At 40.9% G+C, this 20,756-nt stretch overlaps 1 protein-coding gene across 1 annotated transcript in view; it reads right to left on the bottom strand.

Annotated features, from left to right (window-relative positions):
- The window catches only part of SPATA16 (spermatogenesis associated 16), a gene marked incomplete at both ends in the record, with an annotated part of 188,992 nt that overhangs the window by 126,200 nt on the left and 42,036 nt on the right, over positions 1 to 20,756 (bottom strand). The window contains one exon of the mRNA XM_081328733.1: positions 15,933 to 16,078. Within this exon, the coding sequence (XP_081184859.1) occupies positions 15,933 to 16,078 (146 nt within the window). The remainder of the gene's footprint in view (positions 1 to 15,932; positions 16,079 to 20,756) is intronic.

Here is a 20,756-nt window from a genome sequence, read left to right as displayed (position 1 = left end):
GTTGTTGATTGGGATGTTGTTTGCCAGTTATTAGGTCATTGGTGGTTGTTTCCTGCTGCCAAGTCCTTGGCTCCTAAGTACCTTATAAGCTGGTAATAAATCAGCACTTCTGTTGACTCACGAGGTGCCCATTTCCCAGATTTCAATAATTTCCCTGGCTATTTTTGTACCTGCTCAGCCAACAATTTTAGTAGCTATGAAATTGAACGTATGCTCTTGTTCTTTGCGATGTAAGGCTACCAGTGAATTTGGGTTTCCTCGTCTGACCGCTTGCTCATATTCTTGCAATCTGATGGTTAGCTTCATCCCATCTGTCTTACATATTCACATGGGCAATCCATGCAGGGGATACTGTAGATTACATTAGAAGTATCTCTCATCTCCAAGCAATCATTGCAATGCATGATTTGTTCCTGCATGGTAGCCTCTGGGTAGTGTGCAATGCCCACTTGCAGATGTGATACTAAATAAAATAACAAATTTGCCCAGTGAGTATTAGGAATATGAAAATCAAAAGGGAATGCTCTCAATCTCTTGTTCACCTGGAAAGGTTGAAAATATGGGGAGCTTATATGGATGAATTGCTAATCATCAGTGTTGACATAATACACGCATAATCTATCTAATATGTCCTGGCTTTTTAAAAGTCCCTTGCAATTGATGGACAATCTTTCCATTTTTATTCTTCCCATTAATAGAGAACACCAATAGATTATTTCCCCATGATCCTCAGTTTTAATTTTGTCTCCAGCCCAGTCATCCAAGCAAGAGCTGGAGACCATTTTGACACATCACAATTAAGGTGATTTTTGCTTCAGTCAGCTTAAAATGGACTATGAAATCTACAGTGGTCCAACTATCCATTCTTATTACAAATGCTTCCTTTCTCCTTTTCATTAACAAGAATCAGATGTTCACATAAATATGACACGAGAAGGAATTAAATTTCTCAAAGGCAATGTAAGGTCAGAAGTAGGCATGAGAAGAATGCATATCGGCTGCTGAAAAATGCATCACTTAAGTTAACATTCTCTCTCCTGGAGATTGTTAACTTCAGTTCTTACTGAAGAAGTTTCTTGGATGAGAAGCAAAATGTCTTCAAGGAAAACGAAGTCCAGTTGCCTTAGGAAAAAGCACCTTTGGGAAACCATGACATAGATGACTGAAAATCTCTATAGACATTTTCTCCTGGAATTATATGTTCTCTAGTTCCACACTAGCTGCTGGTGCTGCTAGGGATGGTTATGGAAATGTTCCATTTATGGCCACTTCATAAAAATGTTCTACTTTCCCAACTGTATTGCTCTCTAGGTATTTTGGATTACAGGTCCCATGATTTCCACCTTCTGGGAGTTGAAGTATGAGATCTACACAGGCAATATAGGATAGAGAAGACCACACTAAGCAAAATACAATTTTGGAAGAAACAGTGTTTGTTTTGGTGAAATCTATTTCTCATCCATACATCATGATTTGCCTTAAAGGCTGTAATCTCCCAATGGTTCTTATTTTTCTTAACATATCAACAGAGCAACACAAAGACTGGAAAATGGGAGAATGGTTTAGATTTGTGGGTTCTTGGTGATCTCTGAGCTTGGCTGTTTGTTTGCAAACGTTTCATTGCTCAGCTGAGTAATACCGTATCATTAATTTGGATTGGCCCTTTGATCTAAATGGCATAGAAGTTAGAAAAAGCAATGGACTTTTCTGTTGTGTTGATTTTCTATTGAAAATTGCCTTTCAGATTAGTTATTATTTAAAACCAGAAAGGTTCTAGATTGAATATACTGGTAGAACGTCAAGTGATTTACAGTAGACTGGTAAAATAATCTGAGTGAGTTCCTTTACGTCCACTTTTAGTATTCAATTTTTGGGCTCAGAATTTAAATCAGATAGACTCAGATTTGTGGAAGTTGGGCTAATAATAATATAAGGGGTAGATTTTACAGATCCAAGGCCTGTCACCCCTAATTAAAAAAACCCCTTCCTCCTGTATATATTTACCTGGACTGTAAGATCTTTTTTAGAGATGTTTCTTCAGGCCTCAGTGCCAAATTATGTAAGGCAGGTAATTATTAGGGAGATGACATTATGAACTGTGGAAAAGTTGGGGGTGATGTTTGCTCTTTTCTAAAGTATATTTACAAAGATGAATATTATTTTAGGTACTGTCTATGAAGATTCTCAGTCATCCAGGTGATGGTTGTCCCAAAGGTGCATTTTCAAAATACAACTGGACTTCCTTTGTTTTTTCCTTGAAGACGTTTCGCTTCCCTTCCAAGAACTTCTTCAGTTCTGAAGATGCTTCTTGGATAAGAAGTGAAACATCTTCCAGGGAAAAAACAAAGAAAGTCCAGTTGTCTTTTGAAAAAGCACTTCTGGATATTTTAGGAATTATGACAAGGCGGAAAAAAGGTCTAACTTGTAAGCAATGTTTCTTTAAAAAAATTCAACTTCAGGTTATATGGAACTTTTCCCTCCAATACTGAACTGCTGCAATCTTTATTATCCAGTTTTCATAGAAAGGAAATGGAGCCAAATTGGCTATTGGAGACATCCTTTCCATCTCTCAAGGAATTTGTTTGCTCCAACTAAAGCTGCAAACAGATCTGGAGGCAGCAGCTATTTTTATATTTGGAAATACGGAGATCAAATAATGTTTCTGTCTTTATTGCAACAACCTAGAGAAAGCTCTATTTTTAAATGAAAAACATCACACCATCCTACTTTAAGATTATACTTAATGCAAACGTATGGCTTCAATATGGACCAACTTTCCTTCTTTCTATCCTTCTTTGTTTAACGGCTACCCAGTGAAGAACATGACAGCTTGCAGATTGGATGGTTCTACTAAAAATATTATCCTAACATTATTACTGGAATCTATGTCAGTTACTGTTTTCATATATGAAGAATCCAATTCTAAACCTTTGGGTTTTTAAAGAAAGGTCCAAGCTTCTATTGCTGTTCCCAGAAGGTGAGTTGCTCAGTACAACAGGCTAAGCAATGATAGAATTATCAATAAAGAGAATATTTGTAGCTCAGGGTTGAAATGAGACTCTAGAAAGAGCACAGAGAAGAGCAACAAAGCTGATCAGGGGACTGGAGGCTAAACCATATAGGGAACAGTTGCTGCAATTGGGTATGTCTAGTTTAATGAAGAGAAGGACGAGGGGGGACATGATAGAAGTGTTCCAATATCTCAGGGGCTGCAACAAAGAAGAGGGAGTTAAGATTCTCCAAAGCACCTGAAGGCAGGACAAGAAGCAAGGGATGGAAACTAACCAAAGAGAGAAGCAACCTAGAACTAAGAAGAAATTTCCTGACAGAATAATTAACCAGTGGAACCTGCCTCCAGAAGCAGTGAATGCTCCAACACTGGAAATTTTTAAGAAGAGACTGGACAGCCATTTGTCTGAAATGGTATAGGGTTCCCTGCCTGAGCAGGGGGTTGAACTAGATGACCTCCAAGGTCCCTTCCAACTTCTTCTTCTTCTTCTTCTTCTTCTTCTTCTTCTTCTTCTTCTTCTTCTTCTTCTTCTTCTTCTTCTTCTTCTTCTTCTTCTTCTTCTTCTTCTTCTTCTTCTTCTTCTTCTTCTTCTTCTTCTTCTTCTTCTTTGTTTTCTTGCAGATGTTTCCTTACCCAAATCATCACTAGTATTGATTACCTAGTTTGGGTAATGTATGCAAGAAAACAACCAAGCTCAGAGAGCACCCAGGACTCTCTATGATAGAGTTAATTTGGCAATTAGTCTTGTAGGCTGCTTCTGAATTCTGATGCAATAGGCTATAATTGTAGCAAACAAAAATATTCTCTTCACATCCTGTCCATCAGTAGGGAGATGGGTTCAGGCTGGCACATGAATCTATATTTTTTATTTATACATACAATGATTTGTCAAATATCGGAATAAGGGCTTTGGATCAACACAGTCATCAATATTTCTGCAAAATTCCAGACTGTATCATATAGCAAAACACTCAAGAATATCTCAGATTTTGTTTAGATCAATTTTGTTCATATCACTAAACATGTTAGTCACATTGTTGTTTACCGTGATAGCACGGTATTCTAGTCTGCCCAGTTTTTAACTCGTTGGATTAAAAAAAATCAATTTCTGAACAATTTACATTTGTTATATCCTCTAACATAAAACATCTTTCTGCACATTATCTCCTAATGAAGCATGGATAGTAATAATCTGGCTAAACTATTTTTAAAAAAATAAAATTACCTTTTTTTCACTTTCTGGACAAGTAAATCTCCATGATTTTCAAATGTAAACATCCTCAGGGTTAGCTGTTTCTTCAAACATAGCTGCCACTATTTGAATGTAGCATTCAATAGTGTACCATTTTAATCTGATAGATTTTCCCCCCCCAAAATTTTATTGGGGAAAGATAAATGTTAGTGGTCCTCATCTGTTTGTCTTATTGTGCAGCCTGGAGGGAGGAGAACAACCCATTTTGCTTTCATTGGAATTTATGGAAGAATTTGTTTCTATTCCTTTTCTGGATTCAACAGCCACTTGTGCAGCATTTATTTTTTTCCTAATGTTTGTCTGATATTTAATGTATCAATATATTTACCAGGAAGTCCTTAGGATATGGTAAAAAAAATAAATTAAGATAGTGGCTGTGATAATGCAGTTGAAATTCTGCTGATTTTCTATGTACATAGCATACAGGGAGTTCCTCCAATCCTATTGTTACTGTCATAACTTTTTTACTCTTTTGAGCACATCCTGCAAACACAGAAAACAGAATTATAGAGTTGGAAGGTACCTCAGAGGTCTTCTAGACCAACCCTCTGCTCAGGCAGGAGACCTTATATCATTTCAGACAAATGGTTGCCCAGTCTCTTTTTGAAAGCCTTCAGTGATGGGGCACCCACAACTTCTGAAGGCAAGCTATTCCGTTGTTTAATTGCTCTTATGATTTGGAAATTTCTCCTTAGTTCTAGGTTGCTTCTCTCCTTAGTTAGTTTTCAATCATTGTTTCTTGTCTTGACTTTTGGTGCTTTAGAAAATATTTTGACCCCCTTAACTATGTAGGAGTCCCTCAAATATTGGAAGAGTGCTATCATGTTGCCCCTAACCGTTCTTTCCATTGGACTGAACATACCCAATTCCTGTAACTGTTCTTCGTACGTTTTAGCCTCCAGCCCCCTAATCATTTTTGTTGCTCTTCTCTGCATATTTCCAGAGTCTCAGCATCTTTTTTGTATTGTGGCGACCAGAACTGGATGCAGTATTCCAAGTGTGGAACACTGATATCCCTGATATCTACAGGGTATTGCAACTACAGTATTCAACAAACTACCAAAACCTTCATAAAAAGCAAAGGAACAAGAAAAAAAAATCAGGTTAAAATGCAACTATCTCCAAGGAGCATCAAAGCCTTAAGAAATATCCAACAAAAATTTGAAGCAATCTCCTCTGTTTGAAAGGAAAGCTAACCAAGAGGGAACAAGGTAAGTTAGTCAAGGGGAAGAAAAATAAACTAGCCAAGAGGGAGCAACATTAGAAGCTTTGCCAGAAAAAAAGATAATATGAGGAATTTGATTGACTTACCTTTTCATCTGTTGCTTTTTAAGCATAGAAACACACTTAAAAAATTCTATCAAACTTTTAACTGCTGATAGAGAATGGATTCCTTACACAGATGCTTGGATATGTGAGATTTACAGAGATTGCCCTTCCTTTCTAATTCATCTTGGGAACATCATGAGACGTTGTGCTGATTATTGCTTCTCTGGCCTTAAAGAAAGGAGTGGACTAATTTGTGGAAGTTATGGAAATCAGTGGATATTAGCTTTAATGGCGGTGTGGCTTCCTTTGAAGGCCATCTGCCAGGAGACTAGTAGGCTTCCTGGTGCAGTTGGCTGGCCAATTTGACAACAGACAACTGGACTAGATGGACATTGCTTGTGATCTTATCCCAAAGATGCTTTTCAAAAGGCAACTGGACTTTCTTGGGTTTTTTTCTTTGAAAACATTGTGCTTCTCTTCCCAGAAGCTTCTTCAGTTCTTATGTTCTCTCATTCTCTACAAAGTTTGCAGGCTTTCTACTCTTTATAGCTGCTTCTGTCTTCCCTAAGGGTAATAAAATCAAAAGAGCTCTAAATTTGGAAGGAACCACAAGCACCGTTGAGTTCAATCCTCTGCAGTGTGAAAGAAAACGAATGAAACATCCCTATGAAGCATCTGAAAGCCTCTTCTGAAAAACTTGAGTAAAAACTCTCAGCCTCTGTATATAGGCTATGACACTGTTATATAGATCTTACTGACATAATTTCCCCCCTTATATTTAAACTAAATATAGGTAGCTGCAACTTAATACCCATTATTATTCCCAGTTTCTATGGCAGTGAAATATAGTTCCTATGGCATGCTTTATATACCTGAACACTGAAACCATGTCTTTGGAGGTTTTTTTCCTCCAGATCGAGCATCCCAGATTTTTTTAGTCTGTCTTTAGGCTTGTCCTCAAGACCTTGAACTATCTTTGTCATCATCCTCTGAACTCATTCTAACCTGTCAATATTCTTTTGGAAATTTGGGGTATAGGTATGGCCTCACCTGTGCAGAATAGAGGGAGATAAGAACTTCTAAGATGGCGGCACCTGGAATGGCTGCGGCTGCATTGGCTCTTGAAGGCGAATAGTTTTGGGAGGGATAGTAAGGGCTATAGGCCACATGATCAGGAAGATTTTAATGTGTTTGAGCAACATGGTGGAACTAAGGTAACATACGACATATGACCGACACTCTTTGCTGGCATGGCGAGTTTCTAGTTGTTTTGGAACTGTTGGTGAGACCGTTAAAAGTCGTTGGCGCTGTTTGAATTTGTTCTACCAGCAGCAAGATCTGACTGCTGGCCCAGTGATGGATTCTACTGCAAATCAGGGCTGTTTCCAGAGGAGGCAGGGGAGGAGAGGACCTGGAGCTTATGGAGCGAAGGAACTGGATGAGGCTGTCGGCAGGCCCAGAGGAAGAGAGAGAGGCTTTTGGAGGAGTTGGTGGCAGCGGCAGCAGCGTGCTCCAGGGGCGAAAAGAAGCAAGGCCTCTTTAAGGAAAGGGTGGAAGAGTCAGGATCAGAAAAAGGAAAGAGGGCAAGGTTGTCAGAACACAAGCGAATTTGAGGGCTAATCCACATGGAGCCCCATTTCCATCTGTCCTGTTTGCCATCGTTCACTCCCTAGAGACTAAAATGGACAATGTGAAATTTGAGCGGACCCCGAACAAGGAGTATATATCGGAGGTGGTGACCCTTTGAGAGCTGTATGCAACGAAATTTCATTTTGATGTATGCCGATTGGTGTACATTCAAAGTGACAATAAAGTTATCATCATCATCATCATCATCATCATCATCATCATATATCTTAGATATAAAGCTTCTTCCAATGCAGCTCAGAACTGTATTAGTCATTCTAGAAGTTCTCTCTCCCTTCTGGCTCATATTCAGACAGTTGTCAGTAACCACCTCCAAGTACTTCTCTGATGCGATACTTTAGAGCAGGTATGTCAAACCCGTGACGTCATGTGATGTTGCATGACGTATTGTGACTTTTCCCCCATTGCCAGCAATGGGGTGGGCATGGTTTTGGCATGACGAATCTGGCCCATGGGCTGGGAGTTTGACATGCCTGCTTTAGAGCTATGAATTCCTCCATACTGAATGTGTCCCTCATTTTTCCTTCCTAAATGAAATAACCTAGGTTTCTCCTTGCTGAAGAACCACTTGTTCCTCTCAGCCCAATCTTCCAACCTGTCAGATTACATTGCAATCTCATTCTATCTTCCTGGGTATTGGCCAGACCTTCCAATGTTGTGCCAGCCATACATTTGACAAGTAGCCCATCAATTTTGTTATCCAGGATTTAATAAAAATGTTGAACAACTTTAGTTCCACGATAGATCCTTGGGGTTCCAAGACAGATCCTACTGATGACTCAGTACACAGCTATCAATGCCAGACATGAACATGGTTAGCAAGGCAATAGTGGATCCATCTTACAATAGTGCAACCCAACAATTCCAGTTCCTTCTAACTAATATTCTAAGGTGTACATCATTAGGTAGGGCTGGGAATTTTGAGGACACTGAAATTAGCTAGAAGACTTTTTAACCATATTCTTACTTATTTATTTTCTCTTGTTGTGTTTGTTTTCAGTCTATGCTAATCGGATTTGCTTTGGATGGTAAGCAGTGCTTTTCTTGTAAAAGAAAAAGGTGCCAGAACTCACACACATCATACAACCTGCCTTGCCTACCCTACAAGGTTCCATCCAAAAAAGGTGCCGGAACTCCGTTCTGAGCATTCTATGACAAAAAAAGCCCTGGATGTAAGTCAGAAAGAAGCTAGGAATTGGGTTCACCTGTTTTCTGAGGTTACCTATTAAGATTTCCATTTGGAACTAATTGTGAGTCTTTGTCTTTCTTTCACTGTTGCCATTTTGAAAAAAACTTATTTTCTTCCTTTGCCTTCTTGACCTATCTCTATATTTCTAAATGAAGCTTTGTAGACTTTCTTTTATCAGATGCAAGCAACCAGAGACACTCATGAATAAGTAAAGCCAATAACTTTATTATCTACCACCTAGGTTACAAGAATCTCACCAATCTGCTTTCCTTCCCCTGTGAATGGTCAGTTAAGGTTTTGTGGATCTTGGAGGAAGTCAAGCCTACACAGCTTGTGGCTGCACAAGGACTCCAAGCTAGGTTTAGGTTTAGGTTTAGGTTTATTCAATTTCTATACCGCCCTTCTCCCGAAGGACTCAGGGCGGTTAACAGGGCATATATAAATAACAGTAGAAAAATTAAAAAGAAATTAAACCAATGCCCAATTAAAATACAATGACAATAAAATAGTAAAAAACCAATTAAAAAACCCTAATATTCCCCATCAGGCCAGACCAGCTAGTTCAAATAAGTGGGTCTTCAGCCCGCGGCGGAAGGAGCGAAGGTCCGATGCCATCTGGAGCTCAACCGGCAGTTGGTTCCATAATGCCGGAGCACCCACAGAGAAGGCCCTCCCCCTGGGGGCTACCAGTCGACATTCCCTGACCGGAGGCACCCTGAGGAGGCCCTCTCTGTGGGCACGCACAGGGCGGAGGGGAGTTGACGCTGGCAGCAGGTGGTCCTCGAGGTATCCCGGACCCATGCCATGTAAGGACTTAAAGATCATAACCAGAACCTTGAACCTCACCCGGAAGACAACTGGTAACCAATGTAGCTCGCGGAGCAAAGGTGTAACATGGGAGTACCGGGAAACTCCCAAGACAACTCTCGCGGCCGCATTCTGTACCAGTTGGAGCCTCCGAGTGGTCTTCAAGGGAAGCCCCATGTAGAGAGCATTGCAGTAGTCCAGGCGAGAGGTCACGAGCGCATGAGTGACCGTACACAGGGCATCCCGGTCCAGATAGGGCCGCAACTGGCGCACCAGGCGAACCTGGGCGAAAGCCCCCCTAGTCACGGCCACTATATGATCTTCCAGAGTAAGTCGTGAATCTAGGAGGACTCCCAAGTTGCGAGCCCTATCCACGGGGGGTAAGGACTCACCCCCCATAAGAAGAGATGGAATATTTTGAATGTCCCGGGATGCCGGAATGCACAGCCACTCAGTCTTGTCAGGGTTGAATTGAAGTCTGTTCCTCCCCATCCAGGCCCGAACCGCCTCCAGGCATCGGGACATCACATCGAGGGCATCACTGGGGTGGTTTGGGGTCGAAATAAAAAGTTGGGTATCATCGGCATATTGATGATACCCAACTCCAAAACCACGAATGATCTCACCCAGCGGTTTCATGTAGATGTTGAACAGGAGAGGCGAGAGGACCGACCCCTGAGGAACTCCACAAGCGAGGGTCCTAGGGGTCGACCTCTGTCCTCCTGCCAACACCGACTGCGAGCGTCCCAGGAGATAGGAGGAGAACCACTGAAGAACTGTGCCTCCCACTCCCAATCCCCTGAGACGTCGCAGCAGGATACCATGGTCGATGGTATCGAAAGCCGCCGAGAGGTCTAATAGGACAAGGACAGAGGAATATCCTCTGTCCCGAGCCCTCCAGAGATCATTCACCAGAGCGACCAATGCCGTCTCCGTGCTGTACCCGGGCCTGAAACCCGATTGGAACGGGTCTAGATAATCCGCTTCATCCAGGACCAGGGGAAGCTGATGCGCCACCACACTCTCAACAACCTTCGCAAGAAAGCGAAGGTTGGAGACCGGACGAAAGTTGTTCAAAACAGCTGGGTCCAGAACAGGCTTCTTGAGGAGAGGTCTCACCACCGCCTCCTTCAAGACGGCGGGGAAATTACCTCATTTGACCCTTTCTTTCACCTTGTCTGGCAATTTCCAAACATATTCCTTCCTACTATTTCCAGTAAACATCTTTTTTAGTCAATCAGCTTGATTCCTTTTATTTCCCCCCTTACTATGCAACTTATTTGGGACCATAGTATCTTTAATTTCCTACTCAAGAAATTCCAGCTGGCTGTAATACCTTCACATATTAAGGTTTCTTCTTGTGGCAACTTCCCTACTGGTTTATTTTAGTTTATTAGAATTGGCCTTTCTAAAATCTATGGTTGCAGTTGGCTGATCTGTTGATCAAGAGTCAAGAAATTTAAGAATGGATGGCCACTTGCACCAAAATACTCATTATTTTAATATTTTCAATAAACTTATCCCTGATAGTAAAGACTAAATCCAAGGTAGGAGACCCCTTAGTCATTAAATAAAACTTTAAAAGAAAAAAATATCAGCCACACAAGTCAAGATTTCATCTAACATCTTGAGTTTGGCAGAATTACTCTTCCAACAGATGCCTAAGTAGTAGAGGTCTCCCATCACAAACATTTCATGCTTTTTTGAGAGTTCAGATATCTACTTTAATAAACCTTTGTTCACTTCTTCAGACTGGTTTTATCGTCTGTAGCAAAGTCCTAGCAAGTATCCTTTCTGTTACCTTGTCCTTTCATCTTAACCTAGATGCTTTTAACAGTTGTGTTACTATTGGTAGACCACTGTGCAGATACGTTTATTCCTGATAATGTTAATTGGAGAGTATGCAAATATTAATTGCATATTTGGCACTGTTACTTGCATTTTGTAGTCTTCTCAACTAGATCAGACAGGAAACACAATCAGAAGAGCTAATTCTACTTTATTATACGATTCCATTAACACAATCACACAAATTTGAAAGTACAAATCTTCCACTGTCTCTTTTTACAGCCTGCTAAATTAAGGATGATCCTTTCTGAGGTTATTTTTTGGCCTGCTATGCAACTGTGGGGTCCCCCCCCACTTTATCTGATCAATCCCTAAGCAGCATCTTGTCCCCATTTCCTAAGGTAAATTTCATAAACCATGACATATTCATCCAACTACTGAGATTGCTGGTTTGGCTCTAATCTATTCTGGATCTAAAATAAATATTTCAGGATAGAAGTGTGCTGAGGAAATTTTGCTTGGTGTAAAAATAACCCTGATTATATCAGATATTAGAAAAATCAGGGTCGGATAGGGCTAAAGGACACCTCTCCATGTGAATATAGATTTTTAATACTCAGTTTTATTACTTCATGAACTGTATTCATGCATACGAGGGACTTTTTTCCCCTCTTGTGAAATATGAGCTGCAAATATCTATACAGCATAATGAACATAATGTATAACAAGTATTATCATCCAAATTGTGGCTCACCCAACGATGAGTAAGTTAATAAAAAGATCACTTGAGTAATTTGTACAATATTTCCTATCCCAGTAATTAAGAAACAGTGGCATACTTAAAGCAGCCATTTGTCTTCCAGGTTCTTTGTATAGGAGAATGAAATGAGTTTTAATTTCTGTTCTAGCTACACAGCTACTTTCCTAGGTAAGTGACATCTGAGAGACTAGTATTTTGTGACAAAGTCATCAGGAGTGAAAGCTTTAGTTTAATCTATAACCTATCTTTAGGGTGGGTGAAACAGCAATATTGTATCACCTCCCCTTCAAACACATTATGGCTTAAAGTTAGTATGGAAAAATAAATAAATAAAAAGCTACTTTGCACACATGTAATCTTCCAAAGGTGTTAAGAAATTTTGACAGACTCTGTAGCATATCATTCATTACAGAGCTGGTTCATTCTGGGGAAGGAAGAAAGCTTAGGTGAATTAAATTCAATTTATTTTCTTCTTGGAGGAATACAAGATGTGGGGGAGGGCGGGGGGAGAGGTTAACTTGCCATATCCAACCCATTGCTCACCGCATGTTATGCAATGCACAGGTGGTCATCCAAGCATTGATGAAATTCTTCCATGCCCCACCTGACTTTAATTAAAAAGAAATAAAATGGGAAGTTGCAAAGTTGCACAGCTAAGCTTCAACCTTCAGCATCCAATTTATTTCAAAAAATACCTTGGGGGCCCCGGTACAGATTCTTAGAAATATTGGATAGTTATAAGCCATTGCTTTGTTTGATATGCCCAACAGGAAGGAAGGAAGGAAGGAAGGAAGGAAGGAAGGAAGGAAGGAAGGAAGGATAAATTACAGTGTATATTTTATACTATACTCAATGTATAAATGAGGCATAGTATTCTTCCCTTAATGTGACTGCAGGGTCTGCATTCAACAATAGATCACATTGTGATCGGCTATAAGCTGAGAATATATACTGGTCCAGTGTTTGATTTTTTTCATATAAATAATGCTGTGCTTCAATGGCTAGATGGCCTGGACCAGACATGTCAAACTCGTGACATCACGTGATGTCGCGAGACATATCGGGATTATTTTGCCATTGCCAGCAATGGGGTGGGAGTGGCTTCCAGATGATGTGTCCGGCCTGCAGGCTGGCAGTTTGATACCCCTGGCCTAGACATTGGTATCTGCATATAGATCTTTTTAACATTCCTATTTTTAAATCTCGAGGAAATGTTAATTATATATTGCAAGTCCATGTATGATATGTCATATGCTAAACAAAAAAGCAATACTGACAGAAAATCTTTTAGGGAACTCAAGGAGAGCTGGCAGTAGCTAATGACAATATCAGGTATTTTATCAATTGATGTCATGGCCTCCTCTAGGAAATAAGATAGAACAGACAGTGCTTCAGATTCCACTGCCTTAGATAAGTCTTTCTCTATCATAGGAGCCAGATCAGAATCACCTCCCAATAATCTGGGACAATTTTCCAGATCTTATTATCTAGACCAGGCATGTCAAACTGCCAACCATGCCCACACCATTGCCGGCAATGGGGAAAAAGTTGCGATATATCGCGTGACATCACATGACATCACAAGTTTGATATGCCTGATCCAGACATACTAACACAGCCACCTACCCACATGGATGTTAGGCTTGTGAAGGATAGAACTTGGGAGTAAAGGTATACAGGAGTTCAATAAATCAGCATGGATTTGCAGCAAGATCTGGACCAATGAATGGCCCTTGAATTAAAGATGGGGAAAGTGCGGCCTATAGCTACCAGTTATGGTCTTCAATGATCTGGAGAACCATTGGAATATTTTTGTATCTAAATATTACTACCTAGATCCTGGTAATTGTACAACAGGGAGTCCTCAATGTACGACCACAACTGAGCCTGTAATTTCTCTTAAGTGAGACATTTGTGAAGTGAGTTTTGCTGCCTTTTGTGACCTTTCTTGTCACAGTTGTTAAGTTAGTAACTTGGTTGTTAAGCGAATCTGACATCCCCATTGATTTTGCTTGTCAAAAGGTTGACCTTGGGACACAGCAAAGGTCATAAGTATGGGTTAGTTGCCAAGCATCTGAATTTTGATCAAGTGACCATGGGGATACTATAGATTTAGATTTAGATTTAGATTTATTGAGATTTTTATACCGCCCTTCTCCCAAAGGGACTCAGGGCGGTTCACAGGGCATAAATATAAACAACAGTACAAACATTAAAAGATAATTAAATTAATGCCCAAGTTAAAACCAGAATAATAAAACAAACCTATAAAAAACCCAAGTACCCCCATCAGGCCAGACCCGCTAGTTCAAATAAATGGGTCTTCAACCCGCGACGGAAGGATCGGAGGTCTGATGCCATCCGGAGCTCAACCGGCAGTTGGTTCCATAACGCCGGAGCACCCACAGAGAAGGCCCTCCCCCTGGGGGCCACCAGTCGACATTCCTTGACAGGAGGCACCCTGAGGAGGCCCTCTCTGTGGGCGCGCACAGGGCGGAGGGGAGTCGACACCGGCAGCAGGTGGTCCTCGAGGTATCGCGGACCCATGCCATGTAGGGACTTAAAGATCATAACCAAAACCTTGAACCTTACCCGGAAGACAACTGGTAACCAATGCAGCTCACGGAGCAAAGGTGTAACATGGGAGTACCGGGAAACTCCCAAGACAACTCTCGCGGCCGCATTCTGTACCAGTTGGAGCCTCCGAGTAGTCTTCAAGGGAAGTCCCATGTAGAGAGCGTTACAGTAGTCTAGGCGAGAGGTCACGAGCGCATGAGTGACCGTACACAAGGCCTCCCGGTCCAGATAGGGCCGCAACTGGCGCACCAGGCGAACCTGGGCAAAAGCCCCCCTTGTAAGTGTGAAAAACGGTCATAAGTCACTGTTTTCGGGGCTGTTGTAACTTGTGAACAGTCACTAAGTGAATTGTTGTAAACAGGGGATTACCTATACAGCCATCAGAAAATAGTACAGAAATCCTTATTATGGGGAACAGTTTATTACTTGTGACCAGAAGCAAGAAGTGCATTGTGAACATCTGATAGTGCTCCTTTGTACAGGAACTCTACCACTGATTTTTTTCCCTTCAGTATAAAATCTTAGCCACAGTTCGGTTTGTTGACTTTTATCGCTGGCTAGGAAATTCTGGGTGTTGAAACTACACATTTTTAAATTGCCAAGGTTGAGAAACACTGGTCTAGCCGAATGTACCTTTTCTGCATGTTTCTCTGACTGTTAGTAACCTCTTCTGGAATTAGACTTTCAAGTATGTTGTTTTTAATTTATTTGTTTAATTTTATACCTGTGCTTTTGCTTCTCCTAGGATTTCATTCAGGACAACCTGAGACGCTGGCTTTCTCCATTTTGCAAGAACGCCTTATACGGTGCTTTGAAAATTTTAAATATTCCTCTCAGCCAAAACCAGATATATACCACTGGATATTATTTACCACTGGGACACAGTACAATTTAGCAAAAGCCTTCCCTGTGCTTTCAATAGGGTATTGGTTCTACTCCCATGTTTTAGATCCACAGTTTTCTAACATCTATAAACTGAAGAGCAAAACTTTAAGGTAGTTTAACTTAGCTTGGTGCGCTGAAGATGAGTTGAACTATACTTTCATTATGGTTAAAGGTAAAGGTAAAGGTTCTCCCGCACATGAGTGCTATTTGTTTCCGACTCTAGGGGCCGGTGCTCATCTCCGTTTCAAAGCTGAAGAGCCAGCACTTGTACGAGGACATCTCCGCGGTCATGTGGCCAGCATGACTAGACGCCAAAGGCGCACAGAACGCTGTTACCTTCCCACCGTAGTGGTCCCTATTTTTCTACTTGCATTTTTACGTGCTTTCGAACTGCTATGTTGGCAGAAGCTGGGACGAGTAACAGGCGCTCACTCTGTTATGCGGCACTCGGGATTCGACCCGCCAAACTGCCGACCTTCTGATCGACAAGCTCAGCGTCCTAACCCACTGAGCCACCGCATCCCATTCATTATGGTTAGAGATGAATAAAAGTCATTTGACATTTGCTAGGAACTAAAGACTCTCTGGGTAGATGCATCATGCATGATTCTGAACAACTTTTCACACCTGCGTACACACACAAACACACAGACACAGACATGACTGACCTTTGAGCATCCATTTACAAATACATGCTAGAGGGCTTCTCTAAAAAAAGAAAAATTACATCACGGCATTTTGTTTTTACCTGTGAGAGTGATTCAGAGCAAGGTCAGGCTTTCTCATCTTCAAGTAGCAGATTACAAGCTTGGTTTCAATAAAACTGGCAATACTTGAAATATCTCTTGGAGAGGCTTCAAAGGGCTTCCCTACAGCTGCACCTTTGCTGCAAAGCTTCCAAAAAAAGAGAAAAGAAGCAGAAACATGAAACAGAATGAAAACATCGACTTACTTCCAGTTTGATAATAAGTAAATTACATTCCAGGATGAAATGAAATGTAGTATGATCTGGGTTTTGCATAGATACACAAACTATGCTTGCTATAACATTGGAAGAGAAGTTAATATTGCTAACCTCATAGCATGTAGGGAGGGAGTTAAAATTCAGAGTTATGGGCTTACCTATGGCCAAATTGATTTGATTTGTTTGCTGGATGGCTTGCAATGACTGAAAGCCAATAAAACATTGAATAATAAAAACTCATATGAAATACTAGCTACAATTCAGTTTGTTGGCTTTTTATTGCTGGCTAGGGAATTCTAGGTGTTGAAGCTACACATTTTAAAATTACCCAGGTTGAGAAACACTGGTCTAGTCTAATGTACTGAATACTGTTCTGCAAGTTTCTCCAACTGTTAGTAACTTCTTTTGGAATTAGACTTTCAAGTATGGTTTCTTTTTTATTTGTTTCATTTTATACCTTTGCTTTTGCTTCTTCTAGGGCAGGGGTAGGCAACCTTGGCTCTTTTATGACTCATGGACTTCAACTCCCAGAATTCTGTGCTGGCTCAGGAATTCTGGGAGTTAATTTAATTTAATTTAATAATTTGATTTCTATACCGCCCTTCTCCCGAAGGACTCAGGGCGGTGAACAGGGCAATACACAATAAAAATCAAGTACAAAAATTAAAAAACCATTAAACATCATGCCCATAAAATCAATACATATTAAGTTAAAAACTAATTTTAAAAACCCAACCCCATCCCGTCAGACCAGGCCAGCTTGTTCGAAAAAGAATGTTTTAAGATCGCGCCGGAAGGAGCGAAGGTCGGGGGCCGTCCGGAGCTCAACCGGTAAGCGGTTCCAGAGGTCTGGCGCGCCCACAGAGAACGCTCTCCCCCTGGGGGTCACCAATCGGCATTCTTTGATCGGCGGCACCCTGAGGAGGCCCTCTCTGTGGGAGCGCACTGGATGGAGGGAAGTTGACGCCGGTCGCAGGTTGAAGTCGACGAGTCATAAAAGAGCCAAGGTTGCCTACCCCTGTCCTAGTGTTTCATTCAGGATGATCTGAGAGGCTTGCTTTTCCCATTTTGCAAGAATGCCTTATGTCAGGTATGTCAAACTCGCAATGTCACATGATGTCTCGTGATGTATTATGACTTTTTTTTCTCATTGCCGGGATGGTTTCAGCATGTCGCAACCCGCCAGCAGGCTGGCAGTTTGACACCCCTGCCTTATGTGGTGCTTTGAAAATTTAAAATATTTATGTCAGCCAAAACCTCAGTCCCTTATTGGACTGACAGGGTTCACAACATGCCCCTTCTGCCGGCACAATTAATTAATATGTTTGTAACAGTTTAGAGGAATGAAACTGCCGGAATGTCAGGATTGATTGCTTTGGGCTAATAGTTTAAGGTGTTACAAGGATGTACTAGTCTCATTTGCTACTGCCAGCACCAATAGCAATAATCTTTATACTTTGTTTCTCTGAAAATAAGACTGGGTCTTATATTATTTTTTGCTCCAAAAGATGCACTAGGGCTTATTTTCCAAAATGATCTTATTTTCTGGGAAATATGGTACTAAACGCATCCATCTGGCTGACGATCTTAACTGGGGCTTATTTTTGGGATAGGGCTTATGTTACGAGCATCCTGAAAAATCATGCTAGGGCTTATTTTCCAGTTGGATCTTATTTTTGGGGAAACACGGTAATTCAACCTGCTATATTATTTAATGTGATGTAAAGCTTTATTTGAACTGCCACCCCCACTGCTGAAATCTACTGCAACCTGGTAACCAATTCCTTTGTTGAATGTACATACTATTAAAAGATTTCTCCAGCTGTTCTACCAATAAGGTAACTGAAGCCTATTAAAATTAGAGCTTGCCCTTTTCAATATGGCAGACTTTCAAATATTATAAGATTAGCCCCCCTCCTCCTCCTCCTCCTCCTCCTCCTCCTCCTCCTCCTCCTTCTCCTTCTCCTTCTCCTTCTCCTTCTCCTTCTCCTTCTCCTTCTCCTTCTCCTTCTCCTTCTCCTTCTCCTTCTTCTTCTTCTTCTTCTTCTTCTTCTTCTTCTTCTTCTTCTTCTTCTTCTTCTTCTTCTTCTTCTTCTTCTTCTTCTTCTTCCTAAATATACTCATCTCCTTCAATCTCTCCTCACAGGAGGGTTTGCCTTCCTTTTTTCCTCTTGACAGTACCATCTTTGTTGCATTTTTCTGCCTCTTCTGCTATGAATCAGAATCTTTCTTTAGTTCCAAAACCAATGGAAGTTCACCAGAAGATAAGTCTGTACCTGCCACTAGGCAGACTGGAGCAGTTTGTTATGAAGTAATATTTATTTATTTATACCCCACCTTGATTATTTTTACAAATAACACAAGGTGGCAAACACATCCCACACATCTTCCTCCTCCTATTTTCCCCACAAAAACAACTCTGTGAGGTGAGTTAGGCTCAGAGAGAGTGACTGGCACATGGTCACCCAGATGGCTTTCATGGTCAAGGTAGGACTTGAACTAAAACCACACTTGGAATACTGCACCCAGTTTTGGCCGCCATGATATAAAAAAGAGGTTGAAACTCCAGAAAGAGTGCACAGAAGAGCAATAAAGATGATTAGGGGACTGCAGGGCTAAAACACATGAAGAACTGTTGCAGGAACTGGGTATGTCTAATTTAATGTAAATAAGGTCTAGGGGTGACATGATAGCAGTGTTCCAATATCTCAGGGGCTGCCACAAAGAAGAAGGAGTCAGGCTATTCTCCAAAGCACCATAAGGCAGAATAAGAAGCAATGGATGGAAACTAATTAAGGAGAGAAGCAACCTAGAACTAAGGACAAATTTTCTGACAGTTAGAACAAATTAATCAGTGGAAAAACCTGCCTTCAGAAGTGGTGAATGCTCCAACACTGGAAGTTTTTAAGAAGAGATTGGATAGCTACTTGTCTGGAATGATATAGGATTTCCTGCTTGAGCAGAGGGTTGGACTAGAAGACCTACAAGATCTTTTCCAACTGTGTTGTCCTGTTATTTATGGTCTTTCTAGCCCCCTGCCTTAACCACTACACCAGAGTGGGCTAATATGGGCTCTTGTTAAATCTCTGTTCTTTTCTGCATCTGACCTTAAACACTTAGCCTATTGCTAACAGCTACATCAACTGGGCTGGAAGCAAACAGAGTTGTGGGCAGCTATACAAATTTGATAAATGAATGAATGAATGCATGAATATATGAATGAATGAAAAAATAAAATAAAAGACAGCATTCAATAGATGCGGAAAACTGTATTTGTTCCCAATTAATTCTGTCCAAACTTTGCAGCCCAGTTGTGGGAGCTATTAGTATTAAAAGCATTAGTGTTCTTGTTATCTGGACCTTAACAGCCCAGATTTGCTAGTAACAATGCAGAAAGCATTGCAGAAAGAGTCAGTTGCCACTTTAACCATCTTCTGTATGTTGGTGGGAAGAGCTCTACCCTGTACTTTCTTTCAAGAAACATAATATACAGGTGGTCCTTGACTTACCACCACAATTGAGTCCAAAATTTGTCTTGCTAAACAAGAAAGTTGTTAAGTTAATTTCGACCCATTTGATGACATTTCTTGCCACAGTTGTTACATGAATCACTGGAGTTGGTAAGTTGGTAACACAGTTGTTAGGCGAATCTGGCTTCCCCATTGACTTTGCTTGTTGAAAGGACTCAAAAAGGTGATCATTTGACTCCAGGACACTGCAACCGTCATAAGAACATGCCAGTTGCCAAACTTCCAAATTTTGATCAGATGATCATGGGGATGCTGCAATGGTTGTAAGTGTGAAAAATGGTCATAAGTCATCTTTTTTCCAGTGACATTTTAACTTCAAATAGTCCCTACACAAATGGTTGTAAGTCAAGGACTATCAGCTCCATTAGAGTCCCTCTCTCATCTAGAAAAGTTCTATTCTTTTCTGTGAAAGAAAATCCTTCTCTCGTGTGAGCCACATTTTGTGAGATGGACAGCAATATAAATATAGCTCCTTCATTCCCAGTGTTGATATTGTAGGATCTGGGAAGTGATTGTCAACACTGCAACTTCATTTTTGGTTGCCACAGTTGGGAGGGGGGATGTGTGCTTTTAAGGGAAGACATAATGATAAGTTGTCCTGTGGGAACCAAGGTCATTGCTGCTTGGGTTTTGGTGGGCTGAGCTTTCCGTTAGAAAGCCCGCCAAAGTAGTTTATTGAGGAATGTGATTTATGACATACTACTGAGGTGGGAAGTTCAACTTTGTAACAGTTGGGAAGGAATTTCAGTCCTGATTTCACTTTTGAGTGTGCTGATACTTTGTAGGCAATAAATATGTTCTTTAAGGAAACTTTTTTGCCTTGGAGTTCTGTTTTTACTGGTCTCATCTATCGGAACCATGACAGTGTCAAATCTGTTTATGACACCGAATAAGGTCTGTATGGAAAAGTAGCAGAGAAGGTATTTGAAGGTGATATCTAGAAGGCTTTTGATGTTTGGAGTCTTATATATCTACACCCATAATCAGCTTCATAGGCTATGCATTCTCTTTTCCTGATGTTCATGGTTGGAGCACAATTAAACACTATTCCTTGACTAAGATGTCCAAAGAGACTTCT

The sequence above is a fragment of the Vipera berus genome (genome assembly GCF_964194415.1).
Source record: "Vipera berus genome assembly, chromosome: 5".
Taxonomy (NCBI): domain Eukaryota; kingdom Metazoa; phylum Chordata; class Lepidosauria; order Squamata; family Viperidae; genus Vipera; species Vipera berus.
Note: the sequence above shows the minus strand (reverse complement) of the source record. Positions and strands in the feature narration are given on the sequence as shown.